Source organism: Anopheles moucheti, chromosome 2 (assembly GCF_943734755.1).
Source record: "Anopheles moucheti chromosome 2, idAnoMoucSN_F20_07, whole genome shotgun sequence".
Lineage (NCBI taxonomy): Eukaryota > Metazoa > Arthropoda > Insecta > Diptera > Culicidae > Anopheles > Anopheles moucheti.
The window spans coordinates 89,824,563-89,843,318 of NC_069140.1; the positions used below are offsets into that span (position 1 = coordinate 89,824,563).

Below are 18,756 nucleotides of genomic sequence, written 5' to 3' on the forward strand. Positions count from 1 at the left end.
TTATTAACCACTAACAATTTCGGCTGCATGTTTCTCTCTGTGGCTTCTGCTTGATAGTTTTATTTGTTGTACACCTGCCGAAAACGGTCACCAGTGCTTCAACAAGCAACACCGTCCCGGGCTGTCTCTTTCGCGCTAGGAAATATCAGACCTTCGGTCAGGATTTTGCGTCATTCGCAAGCAAAAGAGTAATTGAATATTCATGCACGAGTTGCCTACTTCTATCGTGGTTCTTTATTAAGCTTAAAACACCATTCATTCTACGGCCACACCGTACGGCAGAGGTCGTGCGTTGTGTTCTTTTCTCGCATGCCTGAAAATGAATTGGAAATTGTACGCGTCGGGGTTTTGCTGGTCGATGAAATATCTTCCCAGTGCTGTTTGTTTCTGGCTGTGGGGGGCCACGGCTGCGCTAGGACTGCGTATCGAACGAACGTAACGTAATTTGCACGTTACGCTCCTAAACGACGGAAGGGAGAGTTGGGGACGAAACGACGCTTCGCCATCGAAGGAAGACATGCGCACCAAGGACATCGACCGGTTCGCCTGTTGTCACGTCGGCCTGTGCTCGTGGCCCACAGTGGCCGGGAATCAACTTCACACCTTCCCAGTTGGCGTTCCGGAAAGAAGTTTTGGCATCATCAGCTTCCTGGTTTGTTGCCTTAAATATTTAATAACCTCATCCTTCGGCAGAACGGCGATGGTTGCCTTTCTTCGTTCGCCTTGTTTCTGTGGTGTTGTTTGTTTGCATGTTTAGTGCTACTGTTTGATTTTGGCTCTTTAGGGCTAGGCGCTAGGGCGAGGGAATAGAAATTCGGATAATAAACCGAGTGCGACTCCTTAATCGACTATATCTGCTGGGGGAATCGAAATTGGTCGAAACTGATAAATAATTTCCGGACGGAGGAAGAACGTTTCGTATTGGATTATTGCTCCATTTTTTTTGTTTTGGGTGTGCGTCAATTCATTTAAAAAAAAAGTGTAGAGAAAAAGAGGTTAATATTAAATGACATATATTTCTCGGGTATTCTCCATTCGGAAAAGGGCTTGGGGTTTTAGATCGCACACAGAGTATTGAAATGATTTTACTAAAGATTTTGAGTGCGGATTGTTGCCCTTTGATATTAGACTATAACATTTACCAGGTGTAACGGTCTGGTTTTTTTTACGGAAAAATAAAGAATTTAAGGGAAAAAATTAAATGTTATTTGTTCAAAGTAGTACCCGCTTATTTCTATACATTTCTCTCATCTGTCAAGTATAATGTCCAATTGCCAAATATATTGTTACAATGAAAATGTTTTGGCTTTGATAAAAACTATTCACCGACCCACATTTGGACATCTTCATATTTGGTGAAACGCTGCACTGATAGTGACATGGCCCAAACAGGTGAAACTATGAGGTAACCAGGACTGAGGAGTACCACGGGGGTCTCCCAGTTTAGGTTTTTTATTGTCTCCTCTACGACTTTTGCCCTGTGCGTCGCTGCATTGTCCTGTTACAGAGTCACTTTTCCGTGTCTTAGAACCCATTGCGGTCTGTGAGAAACCGAGGCCCTTTCCCCTTGAACTATCAACACAGAATTCGCTCCAATAGATACTCTGTACACATACATCATATAGAGATACGACTGTAAAAGAGCGATATAGAGATGTAAATCATTTAGACAAACTCCATACACATTAATCAAACAGAACGTTAACTTGTTTCGGATAAGCTTTTCCTAAAGAATTCCTCTAAAGATTCGTAGCAATTCGTTGCTACTTTCCCTGTATTCATAATGCTGCCATATCCTTTGTTGAATATCTCTGATGAAACTTTTCAGATCCGTAATATTTAATAGCAGCCACGATCGAATGAAGATTTGAACTCAGACCTGGTATGTTAACGACTGCGGAATGTTTGTAATTAAAATATAGTTATTATTTCGTAGTTTGTTCCAATACACGGAAGATCATGGATTCATTCCAATCCATTAATTATGTATTATTATCCATGCTATTTTAAATCTACATAATCATATATGGTCATAATCATCATATGGCAGCATTGAGCTACCATGTTGGACCCAAAAAAAATGAATGATAGAGCCTTTGCTTCAGTGTTTTGCTTTATTTGTAAGCTTAACTTACATGGAATTAATTTCTAATCTCACATTACATTATAAACGTAAACATAAACATTACTCACAAGGATCACAATGAAGCGCAGTGTACATTTTTTTATAGCAAAATATTATAACTGAATTCGACAATGTTTTACGACTGGTGGCTCACCTGTGCCTGTAGGGGGTACGTTTGATTGTAGTTTTCGATTTCAACCCATATCCATTTTAACAATGGTATAGTCACCGATATACGCTATTGAACAAAGACCGAACGAATCTTCCTGTGTCGAATTTCGGTGTAAATCAAGTAGTTTAGATACTTTTTTTAGTGAATTTGTTTGTTGAAGGATTTTTGTGATAAAACTATCATGAAATTAACAAAAGCTCAGTTGGTGTATCTGGAAGCGGTCCAGGCTTCTCACATATCTGTGCTGAATTTGTAAGTATTAACTATCCAGCTACGTGGTAAGCTTAAATATTGCGAGCTAGTCATGATAGGAATGAATTTGTAAGTTGTTCGCGAAAACGGTTCGCGATGTTGGTCAACTGCAGGAATCCTCCAAAGACTATTCCGTCTATCTAGAGGACGTATCAACGGCGTAATTTCATCACTATTGCAATCCACTTAATTATCCACTGAAAAGTGATTCTTGTTAATATAATGCATTTAACTATGTTCACCTAACCCATTTGAAGATCTGTTCATCTTTCTTAACTCAGAGAGCTAATTCATACTAAGATGAATTTTATCTTTTCGTAGTCTATATAAGCGTAGTCTATATGACTGTATAGGCTGTTGTTCTTAAACACAAACTTTATTTGTTCTAGCTTACGATGTGTTTTTGTTACATGTTTCGTCATAGTGTGGCTTTCTGCAATTGTTTTTGAACTCCTTCTTATCATTAATGATGAAGCTCATGATTTCATCGATAGCTCTGCAATGTCTTTCTTGCTATTAGCTGTCCAAGCACTCCAAAGATAGCTCTGGTAGCGTATCGTGTTTGGTACATTCAAACATAAAGGGTCTGGCGAATTATGCGATGATTGCAATTTTCTTATATAGCTCATTAAAGCTTTCATTTAATGCATACTTGATTCATACATTTTATATTTAGTTCATGTTGCTGAAATTTGGTTTAATTTAAAAGTCTCTGTAGTTTATAGATCTTGATCTTCACTTTAATGTCATCACATATATAATGATTTACTAATCTAGATCAGCATCAAAATTTCCAAACATTCCACCCGCAGTTAGACCAGTTACCGATTTAGGATTAAAAATTATTGTTTGGATTCCCAAGCCTATCTAAATGGAAATAGAAAACCTGTTTATCATAACCAGAAGTAGCACAGTATGATTTATGTTTTTCAAGGCACTTTCGATATACTTTATCATGTAGACCTGTTGAGCCATGAGTATTTATAATTTCACTTAAGTGATCAATATCGAATGAGCCAGAATAAATCGAAATTGTCTTGGCCCTTCTACCTTTGCCCCTTTTTCGTAATTTCTTTTAAGAAGGAATTAAAATGGGTTTAAAAACTACATCCTCTGAAAAAAATTGAGTAAATGTAACTAGCTATAAAACTATAACATTCATTTTATTTTGCTTTCGAAATGTGATTTATTAAGATCTGCATGATAGTTGATTATTTGTGGCCTGAGTTACACTTGGCAGTATAATCTGCACATAAGACTTAGTTTCCAGTTACCATAGTTACCAGTAGTCAATCAATGTAATACATGCAAATATCAGGCAATTATGTCACATATAAGTATGTCTCCACGAGAGAGATGTTTTTTTGTGTTAATCAAAAGTATGTAGATAAGCAAAATTATTACTCGATTTTAAGTAAAAACTAACGTATTGGATTCGAAACTTGTGTCAAAGGATGTTAAAATAAGAGCTATTTTACGTTCTGTTTGGTATTTTTGGTAATTGCAGAAGCATTGGAAGATTTGTGAACTTAGTCTTGTTAAATTCTTATTAAATATTGTAAAAATACCTATGCTATGTCAGGATGAATGCAAGTTGAGTGAAATTTTAAAGATTTAAAAGGACTGTATTGAATCTTTATTCAACTGAGAATGTATTGAAAATTAGGATTTTTTTTTTGTACCCTTCCGATGTATAGATTTATTTCCGATTTAGTACAATAAAAATGTACACAGCATCCGCTATACACAAGACGAATATTCCTTTTAAACATTATACCCCATTGGGACTAATGGAGCTAAAAATGAAACAAAAACCAACACAAATAATGAAGAGTAATGTCAACGATGATACCATTTCTAAGCGGGTTCAAATTTTACACAATTAATCACATTAAACCAATCCAGCTGTGTATAACGGTGACTTTTACTCTGTTGTATTAATTTCATTCATTAGACAATTCAGCCCACCCATAATTAGCTCCGATGGAGTTTAACTACTTTATTGTCAGAATAGGAACCTTAAATTGCCAAACGACACACCACACCTCGTTTACCGCATTATTTCAATTGCATTATGTGGCCAATACTAACCCACGGGTAAAATTAATCTAATACCTACCGCTTATGTAAATCATAGCATCGGTAGGTAGAATGCAAACCAAACTGTTGTATCGCTAATTCAGTGCGATTAAACAACATTAGCCGTTAGGTGCTCAGTGCGTCGCTGCGATTGGAGTACACTGAAACCCCCCGTCCCGGGAGTAGACAGATTCAAATCGTTTTATCGATCGATAGAAATGTCTGCTAATTCAATGTTTATCTGCTGATTGTTTTCAGTCAACATGGCATTTTTATTTGAACTTTAATATCAAAGTTCTACGAACGTGTTGAAGGATACAATCCTTTAATATAAATAATCACATCTTAAAACAAATATAGTTATGTTTGACAATCAAATTTTATTTTTTATTTAAAAAAAACATACAATAACATAACTTAATGGATATTATATATCTGTAAACGTATCATACCAAAACATTAAACTGTAGTTTAAATATTCATAGTCGATTTTAAACGACATTTAATATTACAATTGGGTTTCTGTTTACAGCATTGATTTGCCAAACACTTCTTTTTGTCTATCATCATCTATTCTTGTGCAACACTCCAGAACAACTTGAATAGCGCTTTTTTATTGATTGTTAAAGTTCTAGGAACTAAAATTTATAGTTTTTGGTGATCGTACTATAAAATAGATATATAAAATAAATCCATTAAATACGTCAGAACTGTTCAACTCCATGCTTTCAAACAACCGAAGTCGTTAAAATTAGCTAGTTAGACAGTTTTAGAGTCAGTGTAAACACTTCTTTTCATGTTAGTAAGTACAAGCATAATTCTAACTAAAAAATATTAATAATAGAATTTGTATAGCAATTTATTTACAACTCATACAAAGCATAGTATAAGGAAACATATTTTTGAGAGCAGTAACATTCTAACAAAGCAAATAAAAGAAAATAGCTGAGTGCTATTGGCAATGTAGCATAATTTTCTCAAACAATTTATTAACTAAGCATCAGCATCCAGCTTAATGCCACTCTACACCATCCAACACATGGCCTAAACAACCTTGAAAGAAAAATGCTGCTGTTTTCTATTTCATTTTTCTACCTCGTTACTAGCCTCCACCACCCAAAACCGACAGGGCCAAACCGGGGGGGGGGTGGTGAGATGAAAGTGCACGGTAGGAAAATTAGCCCTCCGAGAATAACATTCCCAACTCGCACTGCCAAGAGCACAACCATTGCCGCTTCCGGTGTGTGTAATGCTATCGGCCATTTTCATGATGATCAGCGCCGTGCGCGCCCGGGTGCTGGAGTTGTGAAAAATCCATTTTCCTGGTCGTTTCCACACTGGCGCGGTTTATTTTGGCCGGTTCTTTCCTTTCACTGTTTTTTTTCCCTACAATAACCAGCAAAGGTGGATTGTGTGGCGAATTTTCCCGGCACGCCGTTTTAGCATTACGATACCACTACGCACGTACCCGCGAGGCACAACCATTCACAAATACACGTCCCGTGGGTTTAAGGGCGCGAGTACATGGGACGCATTTTTGCCTTGCTGCCTCGCTTGCAATTAAATTCACCACGGCTCTGTCCTCGAATCCTTGCAAAGGCTCAACCATGGCCGTGGTTCGCAAAATTCACCTCCATTCTATTATTCTATTCATGAACTCGGAGTGAAGGGAGCAAAAGGGGGGCGGGGGGAGGGGTTATTCCTTGCGTACATGTACATTTGCACCAGCGGTGGTATATAGCAAAGGGCATGCTTCCATTTCTGTTTTCGCCACTTCCATTCCGAGAAGGTACCGGAGTGGACCTTCAAGCACTTTTAACACAATCACACCATTTGGTTGCCATCTCAACATGGGGTTTCCAACTGAACCGGCCCGAAAGCAGCTCACTTTGTTTTGTGACGCTATAGCACTGCCACTGCTTCATTTGCGAACCGGAGCTGCGCTAGTATGGGTGCGTATGTATAGAGTTAAAAGATTTTCCTTCTTCATCCCCTTTGTTACGTGAAACTCGCGAAGCAAGCAGAACGAAGATTATTGTCCTTCGCACACCAATACCACTCGGTGGTGACTTCCGTGTGTGCACTGGGTTAGGCCTCGGATAACACAAAAAAAACGCACACTTCCGTTAAAACTTCCTCGTACGCGTATATAAATGAAATACACATTTTCACGCACACGCGCTCGTAAAAAGATGGACCTGGGGGGGGGTGAAAAAGCGAACATAAACGGCCGCCATTACGCGACTGTCGGTTGGTGGTCGGCTCGTTCATGCTGCCGGGAGCAATTTATTGCAGCCAAGATTTGCCGCCGGTCCAAGCAAGCAATGGCTGGTTTGCGCGTGTTGGTGTTTTCCGTCTTGCGCACTTCGCACTCACCGCGAATGTTGATGATGACGATGATGATGATGATGGCATCTCGTGGTTGTTCGTGCTTTTCGTACCATTCGCAGGACACATCCCGAGCAATGCGATGATGATGGTGCCGGGCCTAGTGGTTCGGCTAGTGTATAGAGGAACGGTTTGCCCTCAGGGCGCACTGTGTGCGTCGTTCCGTGCTTTCGTATGACGCCGGGCTTAAAATGTTTGTTTGCTCATTTCGCTGTGAGCGCGTTCAACGTCTTCAGCGATGACAGCACCTGGACAGCGAGTAGCGTTAGTGTAGCACAATGGTATTTAATAAACTTTGGAAAGGAATCAAAGAACAAGAAAATAAGTAATAAAAGCTCACATTAAATTAATATTTTAATATAATGAACTACTAAACTACAAACAGAAATTTAAACCTTTAAAATGTACATTCAATTTTAAAGAACAAATGCCCTGAAAACTTCTACACACGAATGAAACGACTAGAAATAGATTGTTGGATTGCCTATGTGCATTTTGAATGACACTCGCAGGTGTGATTTGACGTTTAAACTAATTAAGACAAATAATAAAGGCTACTTAAGCAATGTTTTCAACTTCAAACATAAAATGGAAATTTATTTTTGGCAAATCATCCACAAAGTTAAATAAATCTTAACAGCAAAACATCTCGCAATACACTTCGTACACTAATATTTACTACTAAAAGCAGATGTACCTATTATCCGTGCTGTCCGTTTATTCGGCTAAGGCACAGATTAACATCGGTTTTCACTGTGTGCTCAATATTCACTTCTTTTATTCAATTTAATCGAACGTTGTGGAGTTGAGGATTTGTTCACGGTTCTTTCTGCTGCACAATTGCACACTGTCGAAGCCATGGGCTGAAAGGATGCTTACAGCTTGCACTATTTTTGCTACTTTCCTCACCGTTTCCTTTGTTCCCATACACACAATTGCAAACAGCTCTCTGGTCTTTAGTGACACCTTTCCCGACAAATCCCGAGCTGCTTTCGATGCGCGATGGTTCCGTGCCGATGTGCCGTGTTAGTGCTCTTGTTTGTTTTGCACCTCTTAAGATGGGAATGAATGAAAAAAAAAACATCATCAAAGGTATTGCAAAAAGTGCACTCCGCACTTTGGTGCACAAAGAAAGAAAAGCTATTTGAGAAGAGGGAGCGAGAGAGAAAAAAACAAATTCTTATTGCGTTTCTCCATCGGCGAGTGTGCTAAAATTGCATGTTAAGGTGTAAAGCAAAGCATCGATCGAGGCGTGAAGCGTTAGCCAAAGGAACCCGATCGATGGCGGATGGAAAAAAATGGTGTCAAAAGGGGCGAAAATCGTTTAAACTTTTGTGACGTTGGTTGGTTGGTTGGGTGGTTGATACGCACAAAAACTAACGACGACTTGTGCAAAGAGCAATATCAAAGCTACTAGAACCAACAATGGCGCACTTAGTGGAAGAGACATTGAGCAAACGAAGGAGGCAAACAAGATTCTGTACGTTACTCACCTTCCTGAAGAAAAGTGGATCGATTGATTATTTTTTTTCACTTCAGATGTGCGAGAGTGAAAATTCAGAACGGAAAGAATCATCTCGGAGCGCAGAAAGCTACAAACCATTGAAGCTACCTTCCCGAATGTTGCGATTACACGTCGCCGGCAAACCACGGCAAACTTCCACCGGTTGGCTCTGTTTCCAATCCTCTACCGGTTTATGCTAATTTTAATGAGGAACTCAAGTATCGTTTACGTTTCGTTGCGCTCACATTTTCCTCTCCTCGCCGCCTGTTCGCCGCTTGCTGCATCACCATCATTACAATCAGAATAATCAGCCGCTGTAGAAAAGGTGAATAAAACATGAATTGGCAATTTCGCCATCAAGAAAATCTACCGGCACTTGAGATGCGAATTGCCCTGAATGGATCGAATAGATTTGATTATGGTGAAGAAACGCCGTACGTTGCGGGGTTTGGACGGTATCATCAAAAGAAAGTTCTCAGACATGCGCATATTTCGTTCGTTTCTGATGGTTGAGAATCGTGTAATGTGCTCGTTTCGGGATTTTTGTTGTGAAGATATCATTTTTGGTACACTATGAGAGCAGAGTCAAGAGTATGTTTTGAAGTTGTTGATGTAGTATGCATACATCTTAACAAACTAGAAGTTTTGGGAAAAGAAATTTCATTAGTAAACAATTCAAGAAACCGATTTTCACAGCTTAAACCAATACTGATCACTCCAAAGAAAAAGGCACAAGTTCTTCGCTTGATGTCAGGATTGGACTTATCGGAGTATGGGTCAATTTACTAGAGAAAAATCGTACGGAATACGGCTCTAGGTGTAAGTTTAACAGCAAATACTAGTATCAATTTAATGCATGGATACATAGTAGTGACTCACAATGAACTATCCCATTCCAGTCCCACCATTATCATAACGTTATTAATGATTAACATGAACATTAATATTAACATCTATTTACAAGTTGTCATTAATGTAATATTACTGGAAAAAATCAATTCCGCATCGGTTTTAATTTTGCCAAACATAAACAATAGCAAACAAGTAAGTTCATTGGCATTTTATTTGTATTAAATTATCCTCAATACCACTTCTACTGATCGAGTGCTGTTCGAAGACTATTGAATCGATAGAGATTGAGATCGTACTCCAGTGTCTGGATTTTGGGATTGATCATTTCATTACCCTCCATGCCTAGAACGTACCACCAACGAATTCCTTCCAACTGCAAACGCCATTGTGGCATCGTTGTAGCTTCCTGCTCCGGATTCTTTTTCTTCCATTTCGACACATTCAAACGTACACACACCCTGAGTGGATCACTTGAACGATCGGTGAAGTAGTTGATAGGCGATAGGTGCCGATAGTGGATGCCCCTTTACGCTGACCCCGGCGCAGCGATGTGTTGACAGACCATCGTCGAGTGGTCGTTTAAAAGAATACGGAGATCCGTGAGATCTGAGATTCCACGCGTGATGAGGGGTAAAAACAAAACCGCAACCAAAAAAAAAAGCGTAAGAATCCAAGACAAACCCCGTATGTCGTCCCGGGAAAAGACGGCCCTGCGTGCATGTCGCTCAAGAGATACCCGCGTCTCGAAGGTGGGAAAGCATTGCTTGAGAAACTGGCGCCTTGTTGAAGGCATCGAATTACCTACTCGATTCCACTTCGAAACTAGCCGAACGTGGGCCCGGGCCCACACTTGGAGCGATCTTTTGACGTGCGCCCGACACACAAGCACCTCCGATTGATTCCAGACCGGTCGGTCGGTATGTGTTTTCCAATGGCAGACCCGGTCCGTTTGGAGTGGATATTCTCCGAAAAGTGAGCAAAACTCCCAAAACATCTTCATAGTGGTTCTCCGGCTGATTTGGTTTCCTTGGAAGCATGAACGATTCCATTCCCGTACCAGTTGGGACAGCTCAAACGTCTTCCAGCAGGGAAAAATCTCCGTCTCTAGGTAACTTCTTCAACAACGGACAAGAAGTGGCTGAGCTATTTTTCTCGCTCCGCTCCTTCACAGACTAAAACGCCTCCAATTTACGGCAAACTCCAACCCAATCGCCGTCACAGCCACATTGGCCAGTTTGGCTGACGCAGCACGGTAGTAAAATCGATCAAACTCTTTCGCCCGGGCATCCGTGCGGTGGGTCGGTTTTCGGGAGGTTTTGCTTCGTGCTACTTCCACCCGCAACGCCAAGTGGCGCAACGCGACGCACAATGTCACTGTGCGAGTGGAAAATAACGTTGGCACGTGGCCATACCAATTTGTCGCAGTCCATTTCGGTCCGTACCCAGCCACGGGGTGCACAAAACAAACGGGCTCACGCCTTCGAATGGATGAATGGCCGGCGCAAAAAGGCCCCGAGATATGGATGATGGAGCCAAGGAAATGGAAATCGACAAACGCGTAATTGGATTTTCCGATCCGTGTCCGTGTCGCTGTCGGTCGCTTGTGGGCGGTTCGTCCCGAAACGATGCTGCATACGGTAGCGTTGGAAAAGTGTTTGGAAGTGGCGTGTTTCGATGAAAGAGTTTCATCAGAGTTAATCGGAGTTCGGAGTTTGTAGGAGTCAGAGATTTTCGATTACTTTGGGTTATGAAATAAGCTATGATAAGAATTGTTGTAAAGAGCAATGAGATATTGTGAAGTTTAAATTAAGGCAATCTAAATAATGCCTAATTAAATTTCTTTTGATAGTTTTGTAAGACAAGGTGCCTTTAATATTTTAAATTGAGTTTCCTAAATAATCGCGCTATCTACCCAGCGTTGGATACTTTTCAAACCGGGAAGCATTACCTTTCAAATAGCGAGATATCTACTCCATTACGCTTCATCAACTCACCAACCACCCGGACTATAGCACACTCGTTATATGCACGCTGTATCTCTAGTGCAGTGCAAAAACTTACCACCGCTGGTGCATCGCCGCCTGGAAAGTGTTGCCACCATCGCCGGAAAGCAAGGAAGATAACCGCCGTTCCGTTTCCGGAATCGAATTGGCAAGTAATTTATACAGTGCTCTTTCGGTAGAAGGTTCTGCAATCGATTTACAGCGCCAGCCTTGCGGAGCAGGGATTCGCAAATGGGAGGCAAAAAAACGGGAGCACGATAAATAACCGAACTGCCAGCAGCCGGGTTGGGCAACCGAACTCTGGGCGCTGGGTTTTGGCGGAGGGATCAACGATGTTGGGCGGTGGTTTTGTAGGTTGTTCTCCTCCTGCTGGAAGTGGCATTACAAGAAACGTAGCAGAAAGCGACCGTGGTTGACCTGCGCAATCATACCGATACATTATGATGCAACTTTTATTCACATGAATCGTCCGAAATAGGGAGGATTCTGTGGATTACGGGTCACGAATTTGCTGGACATTTGCAAAATGGAAAATTTCGGTAGTCGGAACTATGTGCTGTAATTTGTGCACAGTAAGTAATTTAGGGTTCGCTGTAACCCGAAGAACGTGGTTCCAGTAAGAGAGATTTACGTGACCTCGTAAACTGAACCGGAACCGTCCGAGCGAATTGGACTGGATCAAATTCAATTAGGGACTAGGTTGAGGAAGACGCCTAACGTGTCTAATTAGGGATGAGCTAGAGCAATGGTTTATATAAATGCACTAAATTATGCAACCCAATTTACTGTGAAGAGAACGCAGAAAGGAGCTTCACATAAGCGTTTTAAGAGGATATTCTACACAAAATTCCACAGAGATCTTTGGGTAGAACCACGTGTACGTGCTTTTAAATACGCAATACGCAAGAGTTCCAAATGTATGTGAAGCTCACGCAAAGCCAACAAATTGCTTACTTCCTATTCCACGATCACATTACCAGTAGGTGTGTTTGATTTGACACGATCGAGTTCGCGAACTTTAAAGAAATACCTCACAGTATTTTGATACTCTCTTCCTGACAATTGAAAAAAACCCCTTCTAATCCAGCTGATGCAACTTCTGTCACCGGGGTTTTCGATGCAACTCCTTGATTTGGAAAGAGTTAAACCCGCATTCCCGGTGGCGCAATTCGAAAAAAGGGGTGGAAAACAGTGTCTTGCGGTGTGCAAGACTATCGAAACACGAAGCAAAACCCGATCTTGAGAAGTGTGGGGAAACACAGGAGAAACGACTCGTCTGCCAAAAATCTGCCGTAATTCGATACGATTTCAATGGTTTTGCCTAATTGCTTGATTGGAAGATGATATTCCACAACGGTGGTAAACCTCAACCGTGAGACACCCCTGATATTTGATGCCTACAGTTACCGGAGGTTTTTTTTTGTTGTTGTTGCTTCCCGTGTTCTTTTCTTCGGTGATGAATTCTTCGTCCTCCGCACACAGCTTAGTGATTTTGGAGAAAGGGCCTTTAGGGTTTTGGGTGGATTGTTTGCACTTTCATTGCGTGTTTCACGCATTTCTTTTTCACTTACATGCTTCAGAATTTCATTGTGCGAAAGCGCTATTGATTAGTATTTTGTTACGAGATCGCTCTATTTAGCACAATGGATGTGAAACACTGGGATAGTGTCGCGCACAGGACGGGAAGCGATTGTCCAACAATCGTAAACGGGCACGTTGTGTATTTATTGATTTCGGAGTGCATGGTATCGATGGCATTCTGAGAGACCGAAACAAAGGATAGCTTTTCTTGAGTTGTTGGCAAGAGTTCTTAGGTTTTGGGGGGTTAAGAAGTGAATTCTTCAAATAAAATGTGCAACCTATACAATTCTGATCCCTCTCCAAATGTCCCAAGTCTTCCGATACAATAATAGCGCATGAATTGCCCTGTGTCTTTTAAAAACTTAATTCTACTTCCAAATGGTTGTGAGGAGTTGCCAGATAAGGACTTCTTAGATTTTGAGAATTAAGAGGTGAAATCTTCAAATACAGGAATAGGCGGATGGATTATTCTGTATCTTTTAAAAAAACTTCATTCTAGCTCCGTGTTGCTTTAAGGAATCATCATCATAAAATGTCGAAGCAATCAGCCTGCCAAACCTCCACATAACCTCCCGTTTGCGTGAAATTCCCTCACCGATCGATTCTGCATTCCTATCCAATCAATAAATGAAACTCGTCTGCGCTTAAATAGTCACAGGAGGGTAAAATTCCTTTCTCTGGACCGGAATTTTCCTTCCATCCGAAACGGGTAATCTTCCCTGCACTCTCCTCCGCACCGGGTTTGCCGTCGCCTCGGTACGGTCTAATGGCAAATTACTAAATTCAATAATAATGAGATTCGTCCTTCTTGCCGTCTTCTCTTATTTTGCTCACATCTTTCTACTGTTTTTTTCCTCCCCATTTTTCTTTCCAGATTTTACACACTTAAAGTCAACCTTCGGCGGTGGCGGCGGTGCTTGCTTACCGGGTAAGTTAAACGGACCAGCTTTGCAGTGTACATTAGAAACATTGCCAAGAAAACATCAGGAAGATATTACTAGCAACCAGTTCGATTTCAATTTGCATTTAGTTCGTCCAACCACCCCTAACGGTGGCGGGGTCCTTGGGTGCTTCCTTTCTAGCAATGGGGGACCACTTCATGGCTGTGTTTGTACAGTGACAGTAGCAGCACTGATGACTTTCCTAAATCTGTTGCCAAAATTGACTAATTTTCCTATGGACCCATTCGTACGTCCCGGGAATCGTCGCTACCGCCATCACCACCATGATTTTGGCGCAGACCCGGTCTGGCACGTATCTTGTGACCGACCTCGTGATCATGCGCAAGAATCATCATACATTCCACACCCAGCAAGGTGGTGTGTGTTAACAGCCATTTATGTATTTTTTTTCTCTTCTCTTTCTATCTCTCTCTCGCTCGCTCGATCTCCTTCTCTCTTTCCCTATACGTTTCATCGCTTCTAACTGGCAGTCAGGGTTTATGGGGCGAGTTTTTGGGGTATGCCAGTTTGGGGGGTTTTTTGTTAGCTTCTGTTATGTACCAAACCAGTCATTCAGTCAGTCACTTTGTGCCGCGCTCGCGCCCATTAGCCTACCCTTTCGCACTTTACATCCCCCCGGTTGCACCGAGTTGTCTTCGACTCGTTTTCTGCCTTCCCCGCGATCGTCGAACGAGCGTGAGGCAGCCCGCCCGTGTAAAAAGACTTCGGTACATAAAGAGTATCGCAAAGTACATTCTGATATTTTAATCTCATTTCGTGCACAATGGTTGTTGCAAAGGTGTCGGGGAAGAGTGTCGGCGGGTACTGGCGGTTTACGTTGGTCTCCACGAAGCGCAATCCAGGAAGGAGCGCGCCACCAACAATACGATAATTGGTTTGGTTTCAAGAGAGCAAATTTTCACGGCGCTAGAAAATAGGAAAACGGGAAAATACACCACACTATTTGTTACCTCCCCGAGCATTTGCCAAGGATTTCCCAGGTGGATGCGGATTGCTTAGTTATTGGGTTCACCCGTCTACACCAAGGGTGAAAATGGCTGCTTCTGTTTTTCTTTTGCCTTTGCTTGGCACAATGCATCCATTACGGGAAGCTCGTGTTCGTTGCCGGTGGGTATAAGACCCCCACCTTATGCTGCGAAACCCGACGAGTTTATGACGAGTTCTGTCAGTCCAAACTCCCTTTTCCTAGCAGGGCGTGGGACTTAAAATGGGAGCCGATTTGAAATGTGTTGCGTGTTGCGAGTGAACGAAGCAGAGCGACAAAATGGGAGAGATAGAGTTTTTAGTTGTTTAAAGCCCGTGACAGCTAAATTAAATTATCCACCAACCGCCGCGGGTTCGCGTTGATGTGCGTATTGTATTTACAAGGCAAACGTGCTGGGGGCGGCTAAGGAAAGGACCCGAGCCAAACGCGCCGAAGAAGCGTATTTTTTTATTTATTCGTACGGTTTACGTGAGGAGGTGGGAAATCAGAGACAGTCGCCTTTAAGGAACCTACAATGGAGAGTTTTTTTGTTACTAAAAATAATTTAAATGACGAAATTGCTCAAATTGGAAAAAAAGATAAGAAGAACAAACCTTATAGTGGTACTTTTATACTTAAAATAATATAATATTGTAGATACTTGTTCTTTCGCAAAAAAATTCTCAGGTTTTAGTATATCCTTACAGCACAGAAGTATGTAGTTTAAATGTAAGCTTCGGAATTTTTCAATGTTCAATGTTATATTTATTTTTACGTAAAGCTTAATTTTTTTAAGAAGTTTAAATATAATATTTTTATACTAATGACTTATGAAAATTAATTCCAAGTAACAAGTCGTTTTCATTGTGATCTGCTTCATACTATTTAATACAGTCTTTTCCTGAGTTACGCGAATAATGAGTGCCAGAAAAATTCGCATAATTCAAATTGTCGCGTAACTCAAATCCCTTTTATAATATCATTTATCCATTAATGAAGGACATTTTTTTCGTTAGAACAGCCTGACCGTATCGACAAATGAAGCACATTAATAAATTATATTTTTACGTTTATTTCGACAATTAGGTTAAATTTTTACCAAAACTAATGTTTCTAATATTAAACTGTAACGTATTTTTGGGAAAATTAAAATTTTGACTTATAACAATTCTAACTCCGCATACAAAATTACAAGAACTCTAATTTGTCGTGTCAACTGTGAGTGTGTGAGTGTCGTATAACTTGGGAAAAGACTGTACAAAATCATCCTAAAGTAGTTAATCAAAAAGATGCTGGCAACAATGATGCTATTCTTTTTGAAGAAGTTTTCGCAAATAACACGACACGTTCCAAGTAAAAATTGGTGGAAAATACATTCAACATGGAGTGCAGTGTTTTAATGGATACACTAAAATTAACCTTAACATCATAAATAAGTTTACCGTTGATAGCTGCCATTCCTATTATCCATTTCGGACATAATCATACCATTCAAACGGATGATAACAAGTCCTGTGAATGGCAGCACAACAATCACATTAATAGACCTACCACATTATACCCATTGTGAGAAGGATAAGACTTTTTTCTTTGCCTGGCAATTCTCAGCAAATCCCCTATCGCTCCATTCCCAATCATTCATGCACTGTCCTGAGCACGTTACCACTCGAAAAACCGGACGAACCGAAGCCAGTTCTCTAGGCAAGTATCGTCCTATCGACCACACTGTACACTGAAAAGGGCGAGTATGTAACATCAACCCAACAGGTTTACAAGTGTAATCGCATAACATGCCAGAAGAGCAGCAAAAACCAGCTCGACTCCCCCACCTCCAAAAAAAAACAAAATGCCTCCCAAAGTGACACCCAATTTCGGATCGATGCTCTTAAGCAGGATTACCCGTGTCTCTGCCGGCCCCGCGGAGGAAGTGAATGTCCGCATACCAAGCGTGCAACAATCAGCCAACGAAGAAGAAACGAAAAAACCCCTAAGGAACGTGTCCCAAAAAAAACCCCTTTGTTAACGGTTGCGATGGCATGCCAGGGTAAAGGCTTCTTTTCACGCCGGTGGCCACTTCTTCTGCGTAAGGTGGCGGCCATTCTTTTCGCCACTGTTCACCTGCCACACCGTACGGTTCGGCCGGATGTGATGGCCGAATGTGACGAATGGCATCGTCTAGCAGATATGCCCCATTCCGTTTCCGTTTGTGTCTGTGTAATGCGCGTGGGTAAATATTTTCCAACCATCCCGTGCCTGTGCATTGTGTGGCCAGCGGGTATTTTGCATTTATTTGGAAACTCCTTGTCAGCCGTACTTCATAGCAAAAGGTAAACGGATCACATCAACATTCCTGATCCTTTTTGTGCTGCGGTGGTGCTACAAAATCGCTGCCAAGACCCTTTGCTTTTGTACGCTTCCCACGTGGCCCTTTCGGTATGCGAACTGCCCGTATGTGTGTGTGTGTGCATATTGTCCAAACATTTGTTGCTCTGGAAGGCATATGGTTGGATTATGTTGCTCGATTAACGAACAAGACTTGACGATCAGAGGTAAACAAGGGACATCATACGTGAAATTAATACAAAATCTCGCTTACATACTAAAAGTGTTTTAGTTTATTCACATCAATTGATTTGAATAATAAAATAGTAAAACAATATTCAATAACTGTTATAACCAAATTTTAGTAAAGGTAATTAAATAAAAGACCCGATTTAAATGGAGTGTTTTACTAACAGTCTAAGCGTGTAATAATCAGACACTCACAAACATTATTGCCTTTCGGGTTTAAAATTAGTTTAGCAAGTGAGGAAACACACTACTTTACAGGCAATTTTTCTTCCCACCGTCAACCGGCACACACTCGCCCCACTGTCGTTATTAAGACCCGTAACGAATCGAACCGTAAATAACATTTTACACACATGCCCACATCGCCGAAAAGACACAAAGCCATCAAACGGGTTGGTGGTTGCGTAGCGAAACAATCGTACCAATTTATGTGCTGAATGGCGCGAATACCACACGGCGCTTTACGCAAACACGCAACACACACGCAGTTAGTACGCAGTGGCATGAGGCACCGTGTCTGTGTGTGTGCAGGAAAATTAATTAATTTACCTTAAAACGAACTAATAAAACGAAATTGGTAAAATTCTTAGCCATTTTACATGACTTCCCGTACGGCGTGAGTCGTCGGCGAGTGCCCGGGAAGACAAATTAAATAAATTTCCTGGCTGCTGTTGCCCAGTGCACGAAATCCTCCCATACCGAGGCTCATCCTCAGCGTGTGTGATGTGCATGTCCCTGTGGTGTACTGGTACCGGTCCTCTGTGTGTGTGTGCGCTTTGGAATGTCCCGACCCGACCCGAGGAAAACGCATACGTGTGTCTAAATAGTGAAATATCATTCACTTTCCCCTATTTTTCGCTTGACTGCAACATACCACACAGGAACACCGTACATAGAGCACCCCGTCTAAGGTGCTGCGGGTCTTCGACTCATCCCTGCCAAAGTCTGGCACACGTAATACGATAATGCGGAAAATAGTCAATTTCGATGCGTGAACCCTTCCGGGAGAAGGGTTTTTGCTGCGAACGGTACCGAATGCCGCACGAATTTGTGTTGTGTGCGGTATTTGAATTAGGTGGCTTTGGGGTAACACTCGAGCAACACTTGGCCAAATGGCAACAGTGAAACGTATAGTTGATTTTGTAAATTATTCGAATTATGGGAGGAAGGAAAAAAATTGTAAAAGGGAATAGATTTGAAACGTCTTGCAGTGCGCAACACTTGTATGGATGTTTTTAAATTGAAGTAAAAATATTAAGTTTATAAAGTATTAAATTGTTTAAGTTTATTTTGCAAAAAAACT

The 18,756-nt window shown here is 41.2% G+C and overlaps 1 protein-coding gene across 1 annotated transcript in view; it reads left to right on the top strand.

Annotated features, from left to right (window-relative positions):
* The window catches only part of LOC128298085 (homeobox even-skipped homolog protein 2-like), a 57,879-nt gene that overhangs the window by 12,220 nt on the left and 26,903 nt on the right, over positions 1-18,756 (top strand). The window contains exon 2 of the mRNA XM_053033817.1: positions 13,831-13,884. Within this exon, the coding sequence (XP_052889777.1) occupies positions 13,831-13,884 (54 nt within the window). The remainder of the gene's footprint in view (positions 1-13,830; positions 13,885-18,756) is intronic.